The 25,112-nt window shown below is 53.7% G+C and overlaps 12 protein-coding genes across 12 annotated transcripts; 6 read left to right on the top strand and 6 right to left on the bottom strand.

The window, feature by feature from the left end:
- Positions 1-2: 2 nt before the first annotated feature.
- On the bottom strand, positions 3-2,706 carry RHO25_011446 (uncharacterized protein; the record flags this gene model as incomplete). Its single annotated transcript, XM_023602867.2, has 4 exons — positions 3-737; positions 787-1,615; positions 1,669-2,310; positions 2,525-2,706. 4 exons carry the CDS (start codon positions 2,704-2,706, stop codon positions 3-5), a joined length of 2,388 nt encoding a protein of 795 aa, XP_023454320.1.
- A 587-nt stretch (positions 2,707-3,293) lies between these two features.
- On the bottom strand, positions 3,294-4,552 carry RHO25_011445 (uncharacterized protein; the record flags this gene model as incomplete). The annotated part of the gene is made up of 4 exons (XM_023602866.2): positions 3,294-3,538; positions 3,603-3,679; positions 3,744-4,474; positions 4,526-4,552. 4 exons carry the CDS (start codon positions 4,550-4,552, stop codon positions 3,294-3,296), a joined length of 1,080 nt encoding a protein of 359 aa, XP_023454319.1.
- A 586-nt stretch (positions 4,553-5,138) lies between these two features.
- On the top strand, positions 5,139-6,839 carry RHO25_011444 (uncharacterized protein; the record flags this gene model as incomplete). Its single annotated transcript, XM_023602865.2, has 4 exons — positions 5,139-5,217; positions 5,278-6,042; positions 6,108-6,589; positions 6,648-6,839. The coding sequence occupies 4 exons, from the start codon at positions 5,139-5,141 to the stop codon at positions 6,837-6,839; spliced, it is 1,518 nt and encodes a 505-aa protein (XP_023454318.1).
- A 474-nt stretch (positions 6,840-7,313) lies between these two features.
- RHO25_011443 (uncharacterized protein) lies at positions 7,314-10,537 on the bottom strand (the record flags this gene model as incomplete). The annotated part of the gene is made up of 2 exons (XM_023602864.2): positions 7,314-7,915; positions 7,972-10,537. The coding sequence occupies 2 exons, from the start codon at positions 10,535-10,537 to the stop codon at positions 7,314-7,316; spliced, it is 3,168 nt and encodes a 1,055-aa protein (XP_023454317.1).
- Positions 10,538-11,148: 611 nt separating this feature from the next.
- Positions 11,149-13,089, top strand: RHO25_011442 (uncharacterized protein; the record flags this gene model as incomplete). The annotated part of the gene is made up of 2 exons (XM_023602863.2): positions 11,149-11,412; positions 11,470-13,089. The coding sequence occupies 2 exons, from the start codon at positions 11,149-11,151 to the stop codon at positions 13,087-13,089; spliced, it is 1,884 nt and encodes a 627-aa protein (XP_023454316.1).
- Positions 13,090-13,932: 843 nt separating this feature from the next.
- RHO25_011441 (uncharacterized protein) lies at positions 13,933-15,675 on the bottom strand (the record flags this gene model as incomplete). Its single annotated transcript, XM_023602862.2, has 1 exon — positions 13,933-15,675. One exon carries the CDS (start codon positions 15,673-15,675, stop codon positions 13,933-13,935), a length of 1,743 nt encoding a protein of 580 aa, XP_023454957.1.
- A 1,257-nt stretch (positions 15,676-16,932) lies between these two features.
- On the bottom strand, positions 16,933-17,590 carry ISU1 (iron-binding protein; the record flags this gene model as incomplete). Its single annotated transcript, XM_023602861.2, has 2 exons — positions 16,933-17,087; positions 17,140-17,590. 2 exons carry the CDS (start codon positions 17,588-17,590, stop codon positions 16,933-16,935), a joined length of 606 nt encoding a protein of 201 aa, XP_023454958.1.
- A 415-nt stretch (positions 17,591-18,005) lies between these two features.
- Positions 18,006-19,341, bottom strand: RHO25_011439 (uncharacterized protein; the record flags this gene model as incomplete). The annotated part of the gene is made up of 2 exons (XM_023602860.2): positions 18,006-19,012; positions 19,071-19,341. 2 exons carry the CDS (start codon positions 19,339-19,341, stop codon positions 18,006-18,008), a joined length of 1,278 nt encoding a protein of 425 aa, XP_023454955.1.
- Positions 19,342-20,189: 848 nt separating this feature from the next.
- On the top strand, positions 20,190-20,777 carry RHO25_011438 (uncharacterized protein; the record flags this gene model as incomplete). The annotated part of the gene is made up of 1 exon (XM_023602859.2): positions 20,190-20,777. One exon carries the CDS (start codon positions 20,190-20,192, stop codon positions 20,775-20,777), a length of 588 nt encoding a protein of 195 aa, XP_023454956.1.
- A 12-nt stretch (positions 20,778-20,789) lies between these two features.
- Positions 20,790-21,113, top strand: RHO25_011437 (uncharacterized protein; the record flags this gene model as incomplete). The annotated part of the gene is made up of 1 exon (XM_065603414.1): positions 20,790-21,113. One exon carries the CDS (start codon positions 20,790-20,792, stop codon positions 21,111-21,113), a length of 324 nt encoding a protein of 107 aa, XP_065459486.1.
- Positions 21,114-21,656: 543 nt separating this feature from the next.
- On the top strand, positions 21,657-23,064 carry RHO25_011436 (uncharacterized protein; the record flags this gene model as incomplete). The annotated part of the gene is made up of 2 exons (XM_023602858.2): positions 21,657-21,659; positions 21,721-23,064. The coding sequence occupies 2 exons, from the start codon at positions 21,657-21,659 to the stop codon at positions 23,062-23,064; spliced, it is 1,347 nt and encodes a 448-aa protein (XP_023454953.1).
- Positions 23,065-23,411: 347 nt separating this feature from the next.
- On the top strand, positions 23,412-24,476 carry RHO25_011435 (uncharacterized protein; the record flags this gene model as incomplete). The annotated part of the gene is made up of 5 exons (XM_023602857.2): positions 23,412-23,500; positions 23,677-23,733; positions 23,789-23,888; positions 23,943-24,363; positions 24,415-24,476. The coding sequence occupies 5 exons, from the start codon at positions 23,412-23,414 to the stop codon at positions 24,474-24,476; spliced, it is 729 nt and encodes a 242-aa protein (XP_023454954.1).
- Between the last annotated feature and the right edge of the window lie 636 nt (positions 24,477-25,112).

The following is a 25,112-nucleotide window of genomic DNA, read 5'->3' as shown; positions in this document are numbered from 1 at the left end:
CACTAGAATACAATACCCGAAGGACTCATGCCATTCCACGCAAACTGCTGAGGTGTGAACGCCATGCTCGGATCGAATTGCGAGAAGCCATCATTAGACATGTCATCGATGTGATCCAACATACTGCTTCCTGCTATCGAGTTGTTGTTCTCCACAGCAAAATCTCCCACAGCTCCAAGATCCAGCCAGCTGAATTGGTTGATCGAAGGAGGTGCCGTGTCCATGGGCATGGCTTCAGTTCCGCCGCGGACAGGCGGCAGTCCCGGTATGCCGTTCTGCGCAGGAACAGACTTTGGGCCATCGCTAGGCTCTGCTATGCTGCCCCGTCCAGCGGGTGGCTTTCTCCAGAGCAGGCGCACGAGTCGAGAGTATCGATCGCCGACGTCGTTCGGGCAGGCGCTCGACTTTTGCAAGCAGTCCATGGTGTCGCTGATCAGCCGTTTGACTGACCCTCTCGTATCGCCAGCCATGACACCTGTCGATCGGGCCTTGTAGAGGAACACGGCCGAGTAGATCACATACAGGTAATAGCGGAGTGGCATATATCTGAACGTCTCCTGGGGATCGACGAAGCTGCAGAATGTGCTGAGCAAAGCCTTCGCAGCATCTATCGCATCGTAGATGAATCGTGCGTCGGGCGTGGCAGCAACGTCGGCGAATGGATAAGGTACAGGTCGATTGGGCTGACCATTCTCCATGGCGTCCTTCATTTTCTGTGTCAGGCGGTTGAGTGTAGCCTGTTTGGGATCAGCATGGAATGCATACGAGGTGATCAGGATGACTAACCTGGTATGCGAAAGCATTGACGTATAGTCGTAGATATTCATACGACAAGATGAGACTGGCCTTCAGCGGCGGTGAGCATGTGAACGTCCCCCACGACGCATTCCAGTGTCTGAGCGCCACTCGAAAATCGTCGATGTACTTGACATATTCACCGCCAAAGTTGAGCTGATTCGAACGACTCTTAGTCGCATACAGCACATCATGGGCATTGCTGAACAACTGTGTTAGTTCCAAATTCGCCTGGTAGATGGCTGCGAAGTCGTCATGTCGATGCAATCGTGGTTGCAGACTGGGAAAATCTTGCGCTCGCAATGCCGTCATTGGACCTGGTCCTCTTGACCAAAATGCCTTTCCTATCCTCACGGAGACCTGTCGATCACTCATGTAACAACTCGCCCAAGCAAGGCGTTTTCGGTTCAGGTCGGCAGATTGAGATTCACTTTCCGCTCGAAAGCCCGTCCTGTCGATGCCGAGGAGGTATCCAAGACGAATGGCGGTGCCAACATACATCCACGCAGCGCAGTCTTCCTCGCCGCGCCCGATAGCAGGCGTCGACTGCGGCCGTCTCGGAACCCACTCTGCTAAAATGAGCATAGCTTCAACAGCCTCGACTGAGCCGGAGCCACTGTATACAAGATTCGCGACAAGTGATTGCATGTGAGCCGAGCAGTCATCGTGCACTTGCCACCAATCCTTCTCGTCCTTGGAAGCGACAGTCAATATGGCGGCAAGTAGATGAGGCTCTTTGGCAGCGATGGTTGGCAGATTACTCGGGTCCATGGCCGCTGGATTGGCCAGCGGAAAGAATGGGTGATATTTGTCTTCATAGCTAGAAGATAGTCAGTACTGGTGGAGTAGCGAATTGCCATATTCATCACACACCGGTACAGCAACGCTTGGATCATGTCCAAGCTGAGCTTGCCCTTATTGAGTGGTGGGTAATCGATGTGGTTACTGGGGGTGAGCGGTTGGCCCGAACGGGAGCCATCTTGAGGTTGGCTGCTGTGACGTGCAACAAGAGGTTGTGTTGGTCGTCCGTATGGTCCGGCGTGCATGGGTGGCAGTTGATTGCTCCCAGAATCACGCTCGGCGACGTGGGCGAGAAACTCCAGAGCATCGGCGGGGTTTTGCAGGTCTGTGGAAGCGACAGTGTCATCGACGGTCATCTTGGCCGTCGGCGTGACGGCACCATCATTTTGCAAGGGCGGCAGTGTCCTCGAATCTGGGTTTAGGGAGCTCCAGCTCGGCAGCCGTTGCTGGCGTGGCTGCTGCAGATTTGGGTCCAGGACATGGTGCTGATCCGTCCTCGGCGGAGGCGGTAAGGCCAGTGGCCTGACGAGGCTTTCTATGCTGCCTGGTGGTCCTGGGAGAGTGTGTGGGGAGGGTCCTGGAGTGGTATTTGCAACATCAGCAGTACCTCGTTTCACACGCCGGCCACCACGTCGTGAGCCTCCGAGGATGCATTCATGCTGCTCGCGAATGCATCGTTCGCAGGGTGGCCGCCCGGGTTCTCCACTACTGTAGCTGTTCGCATCGTGTCAGCCACAGCTCGCAGACAGACAGTTGCGGCGCAGGATAGAAGGCCGTCAAACAGCGGGCAATGCAATAGCCCACATGGTCGGTAGAGTCGAGGATGTGAAAGTGCAGAGGCGGTCGGCTGCTGACGGCATTGAGTGGTGAAGTGTTGCAAGCCCAGTCGCCGGCCTTGCTGAACATGAGACAGGAATGGCAGACTTACAGGTCGCATCGTGACTTGCGCTGGCGACAGTGCAGACACGCCCTGTACGTGCGCTTCTCGCGCTCCGACTTGGCGCCTTCTCGCCTGGGCTTCGTCACAGAGGCCGTGGCGGTGCTGGTGTTGGCGGCATCGGCACTTTCGCTTCCGCTATCGTGCTCCTCGTGCTGCTCGTTGTTCTCCATGTCCGGGTGGAGTCTGCGTTGTCGCAAGCGGGAGCCGACTGACGGCGATGGGCAGTGATGAACAGTTGCTCCGTGGTGGGTGCGTCGTTCTATCGCCGACCGCCTGGCTGGCTGACTGACTGACTGGTATGTGCTCGCGGAACTGGACGGCTCACGGGGAATGGAGAAGAGGACGAGCAGATGCGCAGGCAGAGTGACAGTCGTGCCCTCCCCGCTTGCCTACGCACACCACACGCGCACGATGCAAGACCAGGCAGAGACAGGCGCGATCGCGAGCGCCCAAGGACTGGCTGGCATCGAGCATGGATCAGGCAACGACGCGTGATCGCCCGCACCCAAACTCAATCCGGCCCCCTCCAGAAATCTTCGCGCCACTCTCCAGCTCCAAACGACAGACACCACACCTGCGCGATTTTTGGCCCATCACCAATCGCAGCGCATCATCATTCATCGCAAGTCGTATGCTTGATGCGTACAAACAGCTGCATGTGCACCAAGACGCGCACGTCAAAGTCGTTCATGCACGTTCACAGCGGCACGACACGAAACAAGCGACACGGCAGCTTCCATTGAGGTGGGATGACTGTCTACACTGCAATCTTCATATTGGCCAATAACGCTCCCTGCACGTCATCGCTGATCTTGACGACCCAGAACTTGCTCTCGTTCAGCAGAAACAACTCGCCTTTGCGCCCAAAGCAAAAGTTCGCGACACCACCTTGCACCTTGATTTTTCCCATCAGACTGCCTCCAGGGGTCCAGACGTGGACGCCATCCCCGCATCCTGAGTAGACATTGCCTTGCAAATCGCACTTGATGCCGTCCGGGATGCCTGAGTTCGTGGTCAGCCTGTGAGAGAATATCGGGGAATTCATCTCAAGATGCGAGAGACTAACCTTCGTCCGCCATTGCGAATACCCGCCTATTGGCCAAGAAATGCGAGCCATGCCTGTCGATCACATCAAATGCATATCTGCGGGATGTTGTTAGTCTCTCACAAATCCTTGTACACTAATCTTCCCACGTGGAAGACTCACATGTGTGATGCACGCGTCAGATCTGTCGTGCCATCCCCATGGATCCAGTCCGTATCCGTCACATAAAACGTCTGCTCATCTGGGGAAAAGCACAATCCATTCGGCCGCCCAAACCCATCAGCCACGACTCGGATATCTCCCGACTCAGGATCGAATCGGTACACTTGACAAGGTAGCTGCGGCTCTGGACGGAAACCTTGCTCGTGGCCATAGATGGGATCGGTGAACCAGATCGACCCATCAGTATGCATCACGACATCATTCACGCTCGTGAAGCGGCGATGGTGGTACGAAGACAACAGCGTCTTGGTCGCATATGGCGGCCTCGGCTCCATGAGCACCAAGCCACCTGAAGTGTTCACATGTCCTTGGTCGCAGAAGAGAACTCCGCCTTGGTAGATGATTCCGCCATTTCCCATCGAGATGTCGGTCTGGAGTTCTTCGTACTGCCATTTGCCGCTGCTTGCATCTCTGCTCAATTTGCCGATTTTGATCGTCTTGCCTGATGGCGTGTCTAGACCATTACTAGTGATGTACACTGCATCTTGATCGGGAATGTAGACTCCGGCTTCGTGCGCGAATGGCCAGTCCTTCTCGACAGCGAGTTCTATTGAGGGCTTCTCTCCAAGAATCTGCAGGAATTTGTCATGATACACCGCAAAGTGAGGTTCATCGAACTCTCGCTGAGCCACAGCTTCAGCATGAATGCATCGCTGTTCACGACTGATGCGCTGTGGTCAAAAGTCAGAAATGCCTTAGGCACAACGGCGAATGAAACTCACCTTGCAATTGGCTGGCAGGCTACTCATCTTGCTGACTTTGACAAGTTCAATAGCCCGAAAACCTATATGTGGCAGAGGGCAAGAAATAGTGACCAGACGTGCAAAGAGCAGTCGTGCTCCAAAGCCGTCAAATACCGCCGTGCAGTGGCCATGTGTCGTTGCCGACACCGATGCACGATACCCACTGGCGTCAAAGCTTGACTCCAGACCTTAATCCCCACGGGTGATGTTTCGAGCTAACCCTGCTAGCGGCCTAGACCTGGATCAACACATGGCACGACGATGGTCCTTTGACAGAGGATAAAGGCGCCCACCTCCCCCCGGGGGCCAGGAGATCGCGAATTTTGCGGAGAGTCCTATTACAAGTGTCCAACTTGCTCTTCTGGAGGCCGGTACCAAACACCTTTCCAACATCATGGTCCACGTCGCGTAGACTGGAAGTTTATCACTACCATCGAGGATCTAGATCGGGCCCTCGGAGTTTCAGAAGGCAATTTTATTATTGGACGTCTGCTTCTCCAGGATATCAGCTTCATTATATCATCAGACCACAGCTTCCAGTCTTCCAAGAACTCGACCACAATCCAGCAGCTCGACTGCAACCTCCATCAAGATGCTCCAACTCGAGGGCCGCGCCCTCATGTTGACGGTGACATCGCTCACCTGTCTCAGTTTCTTCCTCATCGGCTATGGTACCATCAAACCATCCCCTCTCCACAACACCCACACTCGATACTGACACTCCCTCACAGACAACGGCCTCATGGGCGGCCTCGTCAACACCCCCGCCTTCGACGCAACCTTCAACATCACAACAAAAACCTCCTACGGCACAAACATGATCGCCCTCATCGTCGCCATCTACGAGATCGGCTGTTTCATCGGCGCCGTAATCACATCTTTCATCGGCGAATCCCTCGGACGCCGAAAATCCATCTTCATTGGCGTGATCATTATGATCATAGGCGCTCTCTTACAAGCTACGGCCTATTCGAAAGCTCACATGATCATCGCACGAATCGTAAGCGGAGTAGGAATGGGTGCAATCAATTCCACCGCTCCAGTCATGATGGCCGAATTTGCGCCCAAAGCAACTCGAGGAATTTACGTTTGTGCGCAGCTCTCCTGTCTTAACTTCGGAATTATGTTAGTCTACTGGATCGATTACGCTTTTGGCCGGATTCCAGGAGGTTCGAGTTTCGTTTGGAGAACACCGGTTATTCTGCAATGCGTATTCTTGATCCCCATGTTGGCGATTATTATGATCGTTCCCGAGACGCCGAGATGGTTGATTTCGCATCATCGGGGAGAAGAAGGGTTGGATGTTATAAGGAGGTTGAATAAGGGGAAGATGAGTGAAGAGGCGATTGAGAGGACGTATCAGGAGATTTCGAATGTGGTGGCTTATGAGGCGAGTATTGGAGCTGGGACCTGGGGGGATCTACTCAAGAACGACGATATCCAGAGCCGACGGAGATTCTTGATCGCTTGCGCGGTGCAGATTTTTCAGCAGTTGGGTGAGTCCACACCATTACATCCCCTTCCTTGATGGACCGTGACGACTGACTGTTCTTCTTCGCAGGCGGCATCAACGCCCTCATCTACTACTCCAACACCCTCTTCCAAGACTCCCTCAACTTCTCCCCCAACTTCTCCGCCCTCATGTCCGGCATCCTCAACACCTGGTTCTTCCTCGCCTCTTTCATCCCCTGGTTCCTCATCGACCGCATCGGCCGCCGCCCGCTCTTCCTCAGCATGATTTCCCTCATGGCAGCCGTCATGGTCGTGCAAACAGGCCTCATCTGGAACGTCCAAAACGATACCGCAATCGCCACAGCATGCGGAGCAGGCGCTGCTGCGATGTTGTTTATTTTCCAAGGAGCGTTTACGATTGGTTTCCAGGCTACGGTTTGGGTGTACCCCTCTGAGATCCTTCCGCTTAAACTCCGTCAACGTGGATCAGCTGTTTCGACGGCTTGTAATTGGATTTGCAACTTCATGATCGTATACATCACTCCTCCTGCAATTCGGAACATTGGATACAGGACGTACATTATCTTCGCTGTAAGTTCCCCCGCGCACAAACCCCAACTTACTCATCTCTCTAACGTATTCATACTAGGTCCTCAACGCAACCTGGGTCCCCATAATCTACCTCTTCTTCCCCGAAACCAAAGGTCTCGCTCTCGAAGACGTCGATCGCCTCTTCGCGAAATCCGATGCTGCGCAAAGACAAATGAGTATCATCATCGATGACTCAAAGAATGAGGGAGATGTGGAGCAGATTGCGGATATTGGAGGGTTGAAGAAATGATTGTGATCGAATGATGGGAAAAAAAAAACGATTTTGCAAATCTGATGTTGAATGTCTACCAAACGATCAAGTCCGTAGTCCAAATGGAAGACTTATATCTATCAACGATGTGTACTTGGTTTCGACGGGCAGCGCAACTTCTCCTGGGTTCTCGCGACTCATATCAGCTCTGGCTTCTTCGCAGCATTGAATTTGCTGGTGGTTCCAACATTTCTATGCTTCTTGCATTTGCAAGCATCACTAAGTACAAAGTATATGGGAAAGTTTGCAAAGTTAAAGGAAAGAGAGCAATATACACTATACATACAACAGAAACAGCTGGCGCCCACCAACATACCAGTCGGTCAGAGCGTCCTCACTAGCCCCATCACATTGTGCCTCTTTCCTACACTTAGCCATCAACGCCTACGCTTTGCTTCCCTGTCCTTTGCTTTACAAACCAATGCGACCGTCCCGAAATAAGTACATTGAAGATCACACCATCCTCGACAACCTCCCCACCCCAGTCATAGCCCCAGCCTTCCTCCTCTCATAAAACTTCCTCCCCTCATCAACCCACAAAACTACACTCGCCAACGCAATCAACCTCACCAAATCCATCAAACTCAACGCTTCCGTCTGGAACACCGACTGCAAAGGCGGGAAATAGATCACCATCGCCTGTCCAATCAGAGAACCCAGAACAGCATAAGTAAACATGACATTGCCTTCTTGTCCTTGCGCAGCGTTTTTTCCGATCCAATGTGCAGGCAGTAAGGGGACTTCGCCACGAAGGACAGATCTGTTGGCGGACCGGCAGGATAGGGCGTTGAACATGTCGAAGAGGACGAATTGGGTGAAGGTCAGCGTCGTGTCGCGCGCGCTGACGGAATGTGCGGCGAGGTCTTCTGCTGTGAGGTTGGAGACGTAGGTGTAGAGAGTGCCGATGAGGATGACGACTGCGGATTGGAGGACTCTGCGAATGAGGCGAGGCGTGAGGACGCGGGCATCGCGAGGTCGAGGAGGTTGTGTCAGGAGCGCTGGGTCGACTGGTTCGACGCCGAGGGATTGCGCGGGTGGGCCGTCCATAATAATATCTGGGTCACATCGTCAGTAAACGTGCTGCATGCAGGTGAGGTCGGTGTGTACTCACTGATCCAAAGAATTTGCATTGCATTAAGAGGGTTCTTCCATCCCCCGAGAGAACTTAGCATGACCAACCCGAGTGCTGCAATACTCGTTGACAGTTGGAACGTAATGAAATTCTGAATGTTGTAGAAAATGCCCTTGCCTTCTTCAATGGCATTGAGAATCGTGCTGAAATCGTCGTCGGTGAGAATCATGTCGGCTGCTTCTTTGGCCACATCTGTGCCTAATTTGCCCATTGAGATTCCAATGTCTGCTTTCTTGAGTGCTGGCGCATCGTTGACACCGTCGCCGGTCATGGCTACGACGTCCCCTCGACTTTGCAAAGCGCTGATGATCTTGAGCTTGTGCTCGGGCGACGTTCGTGCGAAAATGGAAATCCTGCTCATCGCATCCGCAAGGTCGGCTTCACTCATCTGGTCGATTTGATCACCTCGCAACACTGGCGAGCCGATAGCTGAATTCAGGTTGACAGGCATGCCTAGCTTTTTGGCAATTGCGACTGCAGTCGTCTCGGCATCTCCAGTGATCATGATCACTTTGACGCCGCCAGCCATGAGTCGGCGGATCGATCTGTCCACTCCCTTGCGAGGAGGATCTGACATGCCGATCAAACCACCGAAACAGAGTCCGGTGTACATTTCCTCTCCATTCTGTGCTGGCTTTCCTAGACCTGGAGTCGAAGACCGACTGCTCACACTCACGTCTCTGCTGACGTTGCGGCTGGGTAGATTGCGCAATCGCACGGGACCAGAAGCGAACGCCAGAACGCGCAGCCCTTCTTCGGCCATTTCTCGCGCTGCAGTATCGACTTCCTGCTTGCGCTTGTCATCAAGCACCACTTCTCCTTGGCTGGAGATATACGTGTCACATCTGGTGATAACACGTTCAAGCGCGCCTTTCACATAGGCTGTATTGTTACCATCGGAGCCTTCCAATATCACACCCATCCACTTTCGCTCACTAGAGAATGGCACTTCGTGTTTCCGATCTCCCAGACGACCACGCACATCATCCTCGTGGAAGTGATCGAGCAGGTCGAGCAGTGCAACGTCCGTCGGTTGCCCTGCCCACCTACTTTTAGCATTCGCAAGATCGTCCTGACCGCCGGTGCTAGCAAGGACAGCAGCGCTTGCCGCCGTGATTTGGCCATGGGTGTGCGTGTTTAGTCGTCCGTTGTTGACAATATTGGCACTTCGTAGAACTGCTTGAGTGGTGGCAGCATTTGGCGCCTCCGCTCTGACCTTGTCGACCTCCTGTGGCTTGTTGTCACCGAAACTCCACATTCGTGTTGCTGTCATGTGATTCTGCGTCAAAGTGCCTGTCTTGTCGGAGCACACAACATTCACTGAGCCCAGAGTCTCGACCGAGGGTAGTCTCCGTACAATGGCATTTCTCCTGCTCATACGCAGCACACCCAGCGCGAGTGTCACTGTGACAATGATCGGAAGACCTTCGGGAATGGCCGCGACAGCAAGGGAGACACCAATTTGAAAGAGCTCCAGGAACTTTCTGCCTCGCCATAGTCCCACGAGCATGATGAGAGAGATAACTCCGAAGGACATGTAGCTCAGCTCCTTGCCTAAGCGATCCATGCTCTCCTGTAAAGGTGTTCGAGGAGACTCAATTTCTGCCAACGATGCGCTGATTGCACCAAATTCTGTGTCGCCTCCGGTACTAATGACAACACCTTGCCCGTATCCTGATCTCACCAGAGTTCCTTGGAAAGCGATATTGTGTTGATCCGTCAACCTGATCTCCCCGCTTCGAAGCAGAGTGCTCGGATCTGTACTGCCATTTGCATATGCGACTGGCCCCAGAGTTTCGGGGTTCTTCGACACCGGCTCATTCTCACCCGTCAGATTACTTTCATCAATGCTAAGGTCCGCAGCGTGTGTAATGCGAATGTCTGCAGGTATCCTGTCCCCAGTGTGGAACAAAACCAGATCACCAGTCACCAGCTGCGAGGCCGAGATGGTGGTGCTCGCTTTTGTGGCCTTCTCTTCGCTGTCAAAATCTCCGTCGTCCAAAGCCGGCGCGGTCGTGCCCCGGATCACATGCGCGTAATGTGGAACCAGCTGGTTCAAAGCCTCCAAGCTCTTCTCACTTCGATACTCCTGCACAAATGCTACACTCACGACAATCGTCACAGCAATGGCGATCGACAGCGCATCGTCGTAGTTGCCCATCACGGCCGAGATGGCAGCACTTGCCAATAACAGCAAAATGAGCGTCTCCTTGAACTGCTTGACGAAGCGCAGCCACAACGGCTCTGGCTCCTCCCCTGGCAGCTCATTCGGTCCTTGAACGTGCAATCGTGTACTAGCCTCTCCCGGGTGCAAGCCATTCGACAGCGAAGTGGAATGCCGCTCGGCGACTTGATTGAGGGTCAGCACGGCATGCTGCGATGTCACCGACTGCTGGCCGGGCAATCTGATACGACTGCTATTCCGCAAATGGCTGGCTCCTGTAGACGGCGGTGCCAGGGATGGAGAGTGTTGCTTGGACGGAGTCGTGGATCCATTGTGGTGGTGTAGCGGGATGATGGTGCTGGGACTGGTGGATCTCGACATTCTCTAACCCGCCATGAAGAAGGCTGTCGTTCAATTCTCTCGTCGTCGTCGTGATCGCATCGAGTCGGAACGCCGCTATCTGTCGGTCTCGCTTGGTGTGCTGGAGCCACAATATCGATCGAGTGCAGCAATAGACGTGGGCGAGTCGCAAAGGTGTTCTCTCAGGGAAAACATCCCTGTCGGACCGCGTGCAGCCAGCAGGTCCGGGTACGCGCCAATAACCGGTCGGTCTTTCCCAGCCACCCGTCTTTCCGGATTGAGCAGACAGCCAGGAACGCCAGCGCTCTCGCTGTCTCGCACGCCCACATCACCACCATCGCACAACACCTCACCACACCGCCCGCACGCCGCCACCACCCGACGACACCGCACGCCCGGGGTTACGACGGTATCTGCGATCCATTTGCGACATTCACGACATGCGCGGCGCCGAGTGACGTGCGCCCGGCCATTTGCGACCACAGGCAGACGCGTCCAGCGCCGCATCATAACAACGCGAACATCACCACGCAGCGCATTGCTTGTAATCCCAACACCACCCATTCCACTCTACTGCAAACACCACCACCATTGTCGCGTAGGGCGACTATATCCTCTACACTACCGCAATCATGTTCTACGAGGCATCGCTGTTGTCCAAGACGGGGCCACTGGCTCGCGTCTGGCTCGCCTCCAATCTGGACCGGAAGCTTACCAAACAGAATGTGATGCAAGCGAACCTGGAGAACAATGTGAAAGACATTATCGGCGAGAATCAGGCCCCACTCGCGCTTCGTCTGAGCGGGCAACTGCTACTGGGTGTCGTCAAGATTTACAACCGAAAGGCCAAATACTTGATGGACGACTGCAGCGATGCATTGCTCAAAATCAAGATGGTGCGTCGGATCCCTGTATGAAACGCGTAAAGCGACACATTACTGACTACAGAACAGGCATTCCGGCCTGGAAACGTCGACCTGCCGAGTGATCAATCCCACAAAGCTAACCCAGCTGCTTTGACTCTCCCGGATACAATCACTGATCTAGATCTCTTCGCGCCTATGCCTGATCCTGAGGAACTTCTCCGTGAACCTGAGGCGCGTGCGCCAGGACAGGACCCAACCCTTCTCGACTATGGCATGAGTCAGATCATGGACTCCCAGACTCCTACGCGTACTCAGAAACGAGCTTTGGCACTGGACGACGACGATCTCGGATTGGATCTCGGGCTTGAACCCGACGATGAGCGTGCAGCTGCTACACCTGAAAGCGATGGCCCAAGTATTGAAATGGGCCGTCGTGCAGCGACTCCTCGACCAGATCAACCGACTCTCCTTGAAAATGACGACCTTGGACTCGATTTTGGTTTCGATAACGACACGACTCTCCGGCAGACTACCGAGCAACCTGATGATCTACTCCCTGGCGCTGATGATGACATGGCGATGGGGGGCATGGACGAGGATGTTGAGAGGGCCAATGCCGCTGCTCTTGAACGCGCTCAAGCTGCTGCGGAGCAACGCCAACGAGATTCCGCATCGCCTCTATCGACCGTTCGTAGCAGTGTCGAGCGCGATCTGGAGCGAACTTTCCAACTCGACCAGGCAGCCATGAATGAGGACGACGAAACGATGGTCCAAGCCGCGCAGCGCGTCAAGCGACGAAAGCTCGTGCGCATGGACCACGAGACCACCATGAAGAACGCCGACATCAAGAAACTTCAAGACGATCGATCCGCTATTACCAAGGCACCTACTTATCTACCTCGTGATCCTCTTCTCCTGTCACTGATGGAAATGCAACGCAACGGCACTTTTGTCAGCAATCTCATGGGTGATGGTCGCATGCAAGGCTGGGCACCAGAACTCCGCGGCATACTGTCCCTCGAAGTCGTCCGTAGCGCGGGCGACAAGAAGCGCAAGCGAGACTCTGGCATCGCAGACGTCGATACGGGTAGCGACAGGCAGGAGACTCCTCAACTTGAAATTCCTGTTGACGAAGACTCTGGTGTCCAAATGGGAGGTGCCGGAGCAGACTTCGATGCCACTGTCGATGACGAAGAAGCTCCATTGAATCTGGACGATGACATTCACGAAGACGACGCCTATGACGCTGGCGTCAATTTCGATATCACCGAAGCTCCTCTCCTCCACCCTTCACAATCTGGCCCCGTGGCCATCGGCACAAAGAAGATGGTCCACATGCTCCGCGAACATTTCGCGCCTGATCACCCCAAAGACGCTAATGAACCTCCAACCCCTAGCAAACGCGTGAAGACCGTGGCGAAATTCACAGATCTATGTCCTGAAAATCAGACCACGCGACAAGACGCAACTAAGATGTTCTTCGAGCTTCTTGTCCTTGGCACGAAGGATGCAATCGCCGTTGAGCAAGATAGCAAGGGTCTGGGTAATCCTATCAAGGTCCGAGGGAAGCGAGGACTGTGGGGTGACTGGGCAGAGATGCAATCTGGAGGAGAGATCGCTAGCCAAGAACAAGATGCTACTGCTGCTGCTGATGCGGCCGCCTCGAGGGCGCGGGAATTGGCTACGGAGGTCTCGATCGAAGCTTAATTGGTTTTCATTCTTCTGGTTTGAGACAATGAGGAAAGATGACTTGAAACCTTTTGGGGATTGGAGGGGACTTTTTGAAAAATTTGAGCGATGGCGCTCTGGGCGTTATTGTTGTTGTTGCCGTTCTTGGAAGGCTTGGAGGAGGATTGAAAAAAAAAAACTTGGAAGCATCAGGATTGAAGGATGTTATGTGGTAGTCGTCGCCGACGCTCGGGACGACAAAGAAGGAAGGGAGAGAGCAGGGAGCTAGCTCCAATGACTGGAAGCAGGACCCACGTCAAATGAGCTTCGTCGAAGCAAGAGAATTCATGAAGAGAGGAACCTGTTGTTATTTGCTCGCGACCCTTCTGAAGTTCATTTCTGTCAATCCTTGCAATTTTATGATATCCTCTTGAGCGAGTCTTACGATGGCAGGCAGTCAGGTAGCTTAGTCGTACTTACTATTTGGATAACGAGAATTGATGCAGTGTGGACCGACTTCGATGCGCTCGTCTTGTGTTTCCCTCTCGTTCAGACTCGTTCCAATGACGTTATGAAGCACTCCTTAGGGTTTGGGGTTAAATGTTAGGGTTACTGACTTGACGACCCAGGACAGATTTTCGCACATCAGCCGGCTACTGTCGCTTGGAACAGGGTCAGAAGACAGATGTGAGATGAGAATGGGGATATCGCTTTATTTGTGTGTCGTTGGAAGAAGATACGATGGGGAGGAGTTGAGATTTTGTCTTTTCGTGATTTTAATCTGAACGCTAAATTCTGGATGATGGAGGCGATGGTTACACAACCACCCGGTTTTTTTTACAAGCTTTCGCAATCTCGTACAACGTGTGTCACTTCTTATTCTCACCCTACTCTCCTCAATGTTACCACATCCCCATCATTTCCTTGGACCAATTCAATCCACAATTCGTCCTCCGCACCACCATCTTGTCCACCACCGCCTACCGGAACAGCATGCCATCCAGCACCACCACCAGGAGAACCCCCATTCATGACACCCCAGTCCAGGTACTTCTTGTTCGAGCACAATCTGATCGCCAGCTCAAGTCCAATCACACTGAAAGTCTGGACGACGCGGCCACCTAACCTGTACCACGGAGCCGCACCTGGGTGTAGTCGCATTGATTCACCAACGCCTTCGAAGGCAAGCATGGGGATGCCATTATCCGAGAAGAGTTCCCACTCTCCTACAGTCACTTCATTTGAGTTTGTGCTGGTTGGTGTCTTTGTTCCCGTACCAACGCCTCCCAGATTCAGTGAATTCACAAGGAGAGTGGGCGTTTGAACGCGACCATCGGGACTTTGAATTTGTGGAGACTGGAAAGAGTGAAACGCATTCGCCGGTGTCACAGAGATCGTTGGTGTCGGTGGCGAGTTCCTGGACTGTGGCGGTTTCTTTCGCGCTGTCCATGTGCCAATAAAATCAGTCCACAAGTCTCCAAAGTTGACACCTTCGGGAACAGGGTAAGGCACAATGTCGGTCAGTTTTCCACAACCGGGCAGTTTATCGTACTGTGGCCAACCTCGGAACGCAAATATTGCCGCTACCAATTTCTTGATTACCGGCCACCCGAGGGCGGAGTTCGTCATGATGGCGAGGCTCATGAGGCGAGGGTTGTTAATGCATTCAGGTATTTCTTTGATTCTGTGCGTGGAAAGCACGTAGCAGGTATATCCTGGATCGTTGTCTCCCGAATGCCCGAAGAACGTCTCGTTCAGAGCCCATCCAAGACCCATCGATGAGTTTTCATCATGAGGAGCTGCGAGACTGAGCATCTTGCGTGCTGTCTTGGTAGTCAGGAAGCCGTCGTTTGAATAGAGCGATTTCTGTATTGCGGAAGTCGCTTTGAGTAGATCCGAAGGGGTCGTCCAAAGTCCAGCTGCTGCAAGCTCCGTAAATCGATGGTAGCCCCGAGGTGAGGGAGTGCCGGGTGTGAAGGCAGTCACATGTGCTCTGGCATAGTTATTGTCGCCAGGAGCGGGATCGCCATAGCGACTTCGATGCATATTTAATGGCGTCAATACCATTTCCTGCATCAGGTCGGCGAACGGTGTCCAAGTGATCTGCTCCAGTACTAACTGTAGAAGGGTAAAGCCTCCTCCCGAGTAGCTGAAGCAACTCCCAGGAAAGCTGTCAAACCGTATTCGCGGTGTGTTGGAAGGCGGCTTGCCAGTAAAAATCTCCGCGTACTTCGCAGGCTCGCCCATATATCCGGGAAAGCCATGTTGGGACAAGCCGGACCGATGGCTGAGAAGCATGGCTATCGTCACATATCGTAGCAAATGTCTTGTATTATCGTCGACAATAGCGTTTATGATGTTTGCTGGGATATGGTCGATGGCCTTGGTCTCGTATTTCAATCTGCCTTGGTCCACAAGCTTGGCGACAGCTAACGCTGTTATCGCCTTCGATATGCTGCAGGCTTGGTATATCGTTTCGCAATTCTCTTCGCCTCTCGAAGTGACGTTGTGCTGTATCGGACTTAGAGGATCATCGAGATAAGCCACTGACACTGATGGAATGCCGGCCTCTCTAAGATGGCCAGTGTTGACCATGAATGTCTCAAGGTCTTTTAAGATGCCCATCTTGATTGCGCAACGCGAAAGTATCGCCAGGCAATGTTTCGTGGTGGCCTTCGACTGTGTAGGATTGTAAGATAGATGGGAGAAATTCGGCTTTCAAACGTCGCTTCAGTGCTGTTTGTCAGTTGTCCTCATACCCGACATGGTCCACGCCCAACTTTGAAGCAAATGCAGTAGTAAAGTCATCAAAATGCCTGTCGTTACGACTCACCGTGATTACTGAGTTAAGAGGCCAGCCGCACGCGGTGTTTGGTCCTGGCTGCATGTTCCTACCGGAAGTACCGTCTCCCGACTGGCGCCGAGAGGCTCATCCTTACAGAGATCGTTCTTGATGGATGGTGGATCTCACCACCATACGAGCTAGCATGCACACCAGCAAGTCGTGGCGTTCGTACTTTGGCGAATATGGGCATAGCATGCGCGGAGTTAAGAACAGAACGCCGTTGGTGGACCAGCTACTGCAGTATCGGAAAGTCAGTCGATTTCGTGCGAATGGAAGTCGTACTACAATGCGGCCGCTCCGTGCCGATCGAGAATGTTGTGTATGTAAGCCTCCTGAACCTGAACATTTGGGGTTTGAATTGCCAGGTCGGCGTTCAAAACCGAACGCCGTTCCCGTCCTCAGGCAGGACCAAGCTTTCCAAGGGGGTGCGACTTAATGTAGTGCAGGCAGCAGTGCCAATGTCTCGAGGCAGAAGCCAAGTCTTAAAGCACGAGAGGAAATGAAGGAGCGCACGCGTTTGCCGCGGAATGCGTGGTCCACGACGAAAGAACTCGATGTTGCTGCGGTAGGAGAGAGGAGAAGAAGGCACGGCGGCAAGGAAGAGCAGCAGCCATGCCTCTGAGATCAGATACGCATATATCAGATGGATGCCGCAACAACAATATCACCACATCAGCTCGTGGCGTGATACATCTCACAATCGTCCCACCAGCTCACGCAGAGCCGACTATATGAACAAAGCGTCACCCGTCATTGCGTGGTCGTCGTTTTCGTAGAACGAGTGTTATGATTTTACTTTTGCCATGCTATTCTGGATGGTATGTCTTCATCTCCCAAGCACATGCAATCTGGTATCATACAGACCGTCGCCCGCCTCTCAGCCATATAACAAGACTTTGACCGTCCCCAGTTGAGAAAAACAACGCCGATTATGTTCAAAAGTCGCTAAATAATCATCACAAAGAAGAACTACCGTCTCAACTGCCGCCGTGGCGGTAAAGGTTCAAGTCTTGGATCTTCATTTTCTCTGCGGGCTTCTACGCCGCCGCACCGGCAGTCACAGTCTCCACTTCAATCTTAGGCATGGCGGCGCCAGTACCTCCAAGATCTGTGGCCTTTTGCTTGGGATTCTTGGTGTAGTAGTTGCTGATGGCGGATTTGATGGCGTCCTCTGCAAGCATGGAGCAGTGCACTGACATGAATTAGCAGATATTTCATCCTATTGTCCTTGAACAGATACTCACACTTCACAGGCGGCAGGCAAAGTTCCTTCGCGATCTCCGTGTTCTTGATCCGGCCGGCTTGCTCCAGCGTCATTCCTCTCACCAACTCAGTCAAATAACTCGAACTGGCAATCGCAGACCCGCAGCCGAATGTCTTGAACTTGACATCTTCGATCATGTCCTTGCCGTCTTTGTCTTTGCCGACCTTGATCTGCAGCTTCATGACGTCTCCGCATGCGGGTGCACCGACGAGTCCAGTGCCGACATCTGCGTCGGTCTTCTTCATGCTGCCGACATTGCGCGGGTTGTTGTAGTGGTCGAGGACCTTCTCATGGTACGAGCGGCGCGCGGGTTGTTGGACTACAGGCGCTGCTGTCCGTGCGGCGAAGGCGGTTCGTGTTGTTGAGTTCGCTGCTGTGCGGAGAGCGGAGGTGGCCGTGACCGGCGCTGTGGCGAGGACACGCTTAAACATTGTGGTGGCTTCTCGCGGGTAGGCGCAGTGATCTGAGGTTCTTGTGAGGTGAATTGGTCGGTTCCGGTGATGGAGAGTGTGGTGGTGGTGGATTGTAGGTGTGCAGGCGATAATGAAGCATGGGCTGCATCATACTTCTCAGAGCTTTGTGGTTCTCGCCTCGGCCGAGTTCCCGCAAGTCGGGACGCATGAGGAAGGCGCGTCATTGGCCACTGCCTTGCCAAGATCAGGGTCGGGGTCGTATCTCCGATGCTCAAAGAGGCAAACGTCAGCGAAGTGGTCATAAGTCACTGCTGGGAATCATGACTTTGTTGAGTTCGTGAATGCTTCATTTTCATGCTTGCTGCCAGTCTATGCTAGCGACTATGGTACAGTGGCAGCACGCGTTTCTCATGTTTCATGAAAAGTACTCGACCTACTCAAGCAGGCTCGCCTGGTTCGCGTACAGCACATCGACCACGTTGCCCAGCTTCCCAATCGTGTCGAGCGCGGCGTCGTAGCCCTTGTCCCGCTCCGCTTCTTCGAAAATCTCGAGCACACCTTGCCCCTGGTCAACGATGCCGATGATGACTCGATCCAGAATCATCTGCGCCAGCTTGCGCTCGACCTGACCAACATCCAACCCGACCATCTTCGCAACGTGGGTGATCTCGACGCGCGAGAATGGCTCAATGACCTTGATCAAGTTCTGCTCCAACATGCTGTCGTAGAGGCGACGCAAATGTGATGCGATGAAGCGATCGCTTCCGAGCTCGTAGCGATATGAGTGCAGAGCCTGCTCGTACTCTTCCAGACTCCGATTGTTGTGTGCACGAGCGACGGCCTTCATGGCGTCCAAGTTCTTTCCTGCGTACTTAATGGCATGCTTCGAGGTCATGAGCGCATCGACATCGTCCTTGAGGTTCAGCATGATCTTGCAGAGAAGCATGTACTGCAGAGCAGCAGTTGCCTTGGTAGCATCGTCCAGTCCGTGATAGCCCTCCATGGCTTCGATGAAATATGAGAATGCCGTGTTGAAGTCACCGTCTTCAGCGTGTAGCTGTCCAGACTGCATGTCCAGCCCAGCTTGCAGAAGTGGTGGTGTGTACACTGATGCCGCGCTTGTCCTCGCACTTGTCAGTGCAGCTCTTCCCTTAGGAATGTTTCCCAAGGCGTGGTAGACTCTGCTCTCCAACAACTGCACCTCGACCAGCACCAACTTGTCATCCAACCGCTTGAGCTCCTTGAGCAAGTTGTTGATGAGAGTGAGCGCATCGTAGTATGCCTGTGTCTGCATGTACAGGTTCACCAGCCGTACCTCCAGACTCTGTCGCAAAAAGCCTTGCTTCTGAGAAACGGCCCAATCGATCGATGATTTCGTGACGGCGATCTGCGTGTCGGTGGTCTTGGGGATGGCGGCGAGGAGGTCGAGCAATTGTCGTACTATCGCGCTATCAGTAAGTCACTTTCCAAAAGACACCCTCGATGGTTCGCAACGTACCCAGCTTTGCTGTCTTCGCCCTTGCGAAGCTCGTGAGGACATTCCGCGTCTGTTCTATGAGGCTGACGAGGTCCTGTGTGCGCTGTTGATCTCGAAGCAGCTCGCCGAGCGCAGTGAGAGCATTTTCGAAATCGCGCAATGCCTTGTCGTTCTGTCCCGGCGGTCTTGATAGAATGTCCTTGTAGACGATCTCTGCCTGCCGTGGGTTGGTTGCAGACAGCTTCCGGGCTGCGATTATCCGCTTCGCATTCTCAGTATCGTCTATCGCCATCTTTGACTCCGCAGTACCGCTGCGATTAGGATGGAGATTCCGGTTGCGGTCGGCGAAGGTGGGCGGACAGTGCAAATGTGATGACAAGTGATCGTGTGCTGTGGTTGTAACGGAGCTTCAGGCACAAACAGCTGCGTCGGTGTTGCCGCGCGAGGTCCGCGATCTGCTGGAGATCGTCATGGTGCCTCAGGCAGATGCGGCTCCATCTGTCCAGCTTCAGCCACGCCGTGAGTACTACTGTGATACGCTCTATTGAATTCTATCTGCCCACAACCTGCCTCACTGTAGTACAAACGAAGTCACTGTAGAGATACGGCCATCATATCAGTGGTGCTCTCACGAAAGCCAGGCCCACACTCGCATCGAAAGCGAAGTACAGTAATTCAAGAGATCTGGCGGTCGGATTTAAAGTTCGTGGCCGATATCACGCCAAAGTTTTCTCCGGCAGTACTGTATCAATGCTACATGGATGAAAGAGCCTTCCAAGCCTCCATTTCCTACTCAAAGATTTGACAATTTACTCAAAGATTCGGTCTTGGACATAACGTGTTTGTGATGAACACAGTCATGACCCGCAAACAACAATCGCGAAGAAAGCTTAGATAAACAGCTTGTTGTGCGTTCAAGCCTCAATGCGGCACTTAAATGCTATGCATATCCCATTAGCGTTCAACCACCTGAGCGAACCCAGACGGCGGAGATAGGGACGCGTCGTAACGTCCGAAGAGGCCAGCGACAGTGTACATTTAATGTGACAGCCGCTCACTCAGCTACCAGAGACACACTCGCTCGAGTTCGTCAGTTTCAAGTTCCAAAACCTCGACTTCTCCGATACTCTCCACGAAACCATGGCAGCCAGCAAGATCCAAGATGTCGCTTTCCACAATCGAGGTGTACGCATTGCCGCGCATCTTCATCTACCAGCGAAGTTCGAAGAAGGCCGGAAATACCCTGCGCTTGTCGGCGTTCATCCAGCAGGTGGTGTCAAAGAGCAGACGATTAGCCTCTATGCGCAGCGGCTTGCCACCCATGGCTTTGTGGTAGTGGTCTATGACTCTTCTTATCAGGGTGCAAGTGGAGGGGAGCCGCGTCTCCTGGAGGATCCAACGACGAGGGTGGAAGACGCCAGATGCGCAGCGGACTTCTTGACCACTCAGTCGTTCGTCGACGCTGAACGCATGGGCGTCTATGGTGTATGCGCAGGTGGCGGGTTCGCTCTGGCTGCCGCTCAGATCGAACGACGCTTCAAGGCTGTGGCCGGAATTAGCGCGACGCCCATGGGAGAAGCCGCAAGAAGTTTCTTTGGACATCCCATCCCTCCGGCCGAGCAGATCGAGTCGCTCGAGGCAGTTTCAGCGCAGAGAACAGCTCAAGCCAACGGCGCGGCCCCAGTCTACATCCCTTTCGTTCCAGAAAAGCTGGAAGAGATCGATTAAAGGACCCCAGCCATGCTTCGAGAGGGCTACGACTATTACCGGACGTCGCGTGGTCATCATCCCAATTCCAAGGGGCGATTCTTGATGGCTAGTATGGACAAAATGATGACATACTCTGTCTTCGCGCTGCTTCCAACACTTCTGACTCAGACTTTGCTCTTGATTGCTGGTAGCGAGGCGGATACCAAGTTCTATAGCGATCAAGCCTATGCTTTGTCCGAAGGTCCAAAGGAGCCATTCGTCGTGGAAGGCGAATCGCATATCGCGCTCTACGACAAGTCGGAATATGTGAACCAGGCTGTCGAAAAGCTCGTTTCGTTCTTTGGCCAGCTTTGAATCAGAACTCTAGGGTTAGTTCGGTAGTTTAGACTGCTTTGCATAGCACTTTGAGATCGGAAATGTAGTGTGAGGGTTCATCTCGTTTAACGCTCGAGGCAGAACTCTTCAATTCCGTATGTTCTACCAGATTTCCGTTCGGTAGCGCATCGACGTATCTTCTTCTCGCCTTGACTGTCGCACTATGAATTTCTTCCGGATACTTGGAGGCGAGAATCAAAGCATCCACAGCTGCCGGGAAGCTGCGTGGTCGTCGGTGTGTTGGAAACACATGTATGGTGCTGTCATCGCGTCGGCGCACGATGGTGTCGGTAGACTGCCTTGTCGCTAACCTCAGAAGCTGGAATCGATGCCTCTGCGGCGGCACATTAACACTGTGTTGTCGCGGCCAAAGACAGGAGAGGTGAGAAGCTCTCGTCACGGCGCAGGAGCGGGCATAGCCGAGAATCTCAAAGTTCTTCGGCCCGTGACGGAGCCTCTCCGATTTCTGAGATTCTATCGTCTCTTCGTTCGCGACTTTCTTGCGACGAACATGGCTGCACGATGGTAAGTCGCACCCTTGCACTTCTGCTACGTATAGACGTATAGAATACTGATACTCATCTAGAAAATCAAAGCGCTCACCCGCTCGACGAGCTCCATCCAAACTCCCGGCAGCGATGTTGCTCGCCAACCTCGAAATCTCGATCCCGCAGTGCACCCATTCGAGCGGGCACGAGAATACACACGCGCTCTAAATGCCACGAAACTTGAGCGCATGTTTGCTGCGCCTTTTGTCGCTCAACTGGGAAGAGGTCATGTGGACGGAGTATACTCTCTAGCCAAGGACCCGAAAGCACTCGAGCGGCTCGCAAGTGCCAGTGGCGATGGTGTCGTAAAAGTCTGGGACCTTCCCACGCAAGCAGAAGTGTGGCAGACACAAGCACACCAGAACCTGGTCAAGGGCATATGCTGGACACAAGATCAAAAGTTATTGAGTTGTGGGACAGATCGATATGTCAAGCTTTGGGATCCGTATAACACTGCAAGCGGCAGCAAACCACTCGCGATGTGGACAGGGACCAATGCGTTCTCTTCGTTGACCATGCACCGGCATGAGCGCAACTTTGCTGTCGCGGCATCTGCCACGGTGCAGGTCTTCGATGTTGATCATCCTTCAGATACACCACTCCAGAGCCACACTTTCACAGGTGCGATCGACACGATAACTGATCTGAAATTCAATCAGTCCGAGACTTCGATTCTAGCAGCAGTATCGAATGACAGCTACTTGACATATTACGACCTCCGGACATCCTCCGCACTGCACCGACAGAAGCTTCGTATGGCTGGTAACAGCATTGCTTGGAATCCGATCGAGCCATTCAATATCGCAGTGGGGAAGGAGGACCATGACATCAATATCTTCGATATGCGGAATCCTACCAAGGCCCTCAACACACTCAAGGACCATGTATCTGCAGTCATGTGTGTAGATTGGTCGCCAACTGGACAGGAACTCGTCTCAGCCTCGTACGATCGATCTATTCGATTATGGACACCCCTCAAATCTGGCCGCAGCCGAGAACCATATCACACCAAGCGCATGCAGCGTGTCTTCTCGTGCACCTTCACCGGAGACTCAGCATACGTCCTTTCTGGATCAGATGACGGTAACGTCCGCCTGTGGCGTTCGAATCCTAGCGAGCGAAATGGCATCAAGTCTGCAAGGGAAAGGCAGAAGATCGAATATGACCAGGCACTAAAGGAGAGGTGGAAGCATATGCCAGAGATCAAGAGAATCGCTAGACACCGACATTTACCCAAGGTGATCAAGAAGGCCGGCGAGATCAAGACTGAAGAATTGCAGGCGATCAAGCGACGCGAGGAGAACGAGAGGAAGCACACGCGAGCTGGTCAGAAGAAGAGGAGAAGTGAAAGGGAAAAAGCCGTTGTGGCCGTGGAGCAGTAATCTCACGAAACCTCTTCTTACGACTTTGATGTTTACAGCATGGCGACGGAGTTCCGGATGATCAGCATTCAGAGGTGCGACATGATAACGCGACTGGGGATAGTCGAATGTAGCAAAAAGTAGTTGTACGTTTACCATAGCAATTCTCCAACGAAAGACATGGTCGATGGCGAGTCAAGTCGTCCGTCGTCCAATCAAGTTCAAGGTTCCGGCTCGGATGTTTCCGCTTCCGTCCAGTTCTTTGCCTCTCTTCGTTTCTGCCAACCTTTGACCACGTCTCGATCACCTCATCGCACCACCATCGCCCTCACCGCGCCCTCAGACGAACCCACCACAACCCCTCCATCATGTCTTCTCGCGGCGGCGGCACCACCCTCTACGTGACTGGCTTCGGCCATGGCACCCGCGCTCGCGACCTTGCCTACGAGTTCGAACGGTACGTCCCCGAAACCAGAACCTCCTCGACACACAGCTCCCCTGCCCACCGCATCATTCTGCGCTTAGCGCATGCAGCACGATGTCGCCTGAGCGCCGCCATTTCCTCCACTCCCACGTTCACTTCCGCCGAAACCCACGAAACGAACATATGGAGCCGAACTGACAATGTCGAAGATACGGTAGATTGGTTCGTTGCGACATTCCGGCACCTCGTACCGCATCCAGCAGGCTGTGAGTATAACAGATATGTGGGCCACGAAATGCTGGCTGAGCTGACACAACACAGTTTCGCGTTCGTTGAGTATGAGAACCGCAGAGACGCTGATGATGCATACTACGAGATGCACAACAAGCGCATCGGCCGCGATGACCTGCTGAAGATCGAGGTAAGGAAGTGCAGAGGCTCACACTCGAAGCATGTCTCTGACAGATGCATACAGTGGGCACGTACACCACCATCGGCCAGCTGGCGGTTCGACACCGGCAGCGATCGTCCTCGCGACAGTCGTGATCGCGACTCCGGACGCAGCGACCGGGGCGGTCGTGACAGGCGCGAGCGCTCTCCACGCCGCCGCTCCGGCTCTCCTCCACGAAGCCGTCGCTACGACGATGATCGCGAGGGCAGCGCACGCGAACGCGACTACGAGCGTGGTTCTCGCCGCGATGACCGCGACGACCGCCGTCGCGACCGCACTCGCAGCCCAGAGGGAGATCGGGACCGGGGCGATCGTGATAGGGACATGAAGGACCGTGACGCGCGAGACGACGACCGCGACGCAGACCGTGACGCCGATCGCCCAGCACGAGACGAGCGCGAGCGCGAGTACGAGGCCAACGGAACCAATGGCGAGACCGCAAAGGGTGAGTAGAAACCTCCTGAGAATGTGACACAGCGTACTGATAGCCTCGCAGAAGAGGCACGAGAGGAGGAAGCACCACCAGCTGCTCACGATGACTTGGACACTGCCGAGTAGAGGTTTGACTGACGCAGTTCACCAGCTCTCGACGTAAAAATGCGCGATGTATGATCATCAAACGGACCACGATCGCAAGCAGCACTTCGAGACTGAGAACTATCGACGCACCTCCTTCGAAGCGAACACACCAATAAAGCGGGAACGAAAGAAAGAGTTGAGTTGGCGTTTGGTAAAGTGTAACATCAGCATGACTACGGGTTTTGAGACTGCCGCAAAGATACAACGTCATTCTCACAGGATCGAGCTAGCAACGGCCGAAGTCTTCCACGAAGCGGATCGAACGTATTGACTTTCCACCCCGCCGTCGTCTCCCTCGATGCGACCCCGTCCTTCGTCGTCTTTGCCTATTCGAGCGACCGTAACCAGAGACAGCAACCCTCCATCGCCCACGTCCACGTCCATCCCCATCGTTCGTCGGCCCCCACCGTCCCTCGCCAGCAACACGCTTCCGATCGACCTGAGCTAGCCATCTCATGCTCGACTGCGACTGCGACGAAACGGCACTAACCAGCAGGGTTATTTCAATTCTTCCTGTATGTCTATTGTCCACTAACACCAACATCCAGCAGCTTGTAGGGCCCCAAGGTGAGCTACTATGATACGCGGCCGTTATCCTGCGGCGCCATGCTACGC

The sequence above is a fragment of the Cercospora beticola genome, chromosome 8, assembly GCF_033473495.1.
Source record: "Cercospora beticola chromosome 8, complete sequence".
NCBI lineage: Eukaryota > Fungi > Ascomycota > Dothideomycetes > Mycosphaerellales > Mycosphaerellaceae > Cercospora > Cercospora beticola.
The sequence above is the reverse complement of the archived record's forward strand: the minus strand, read 5'-3'. Positions and strand labels throughout refer to the sequence as shown.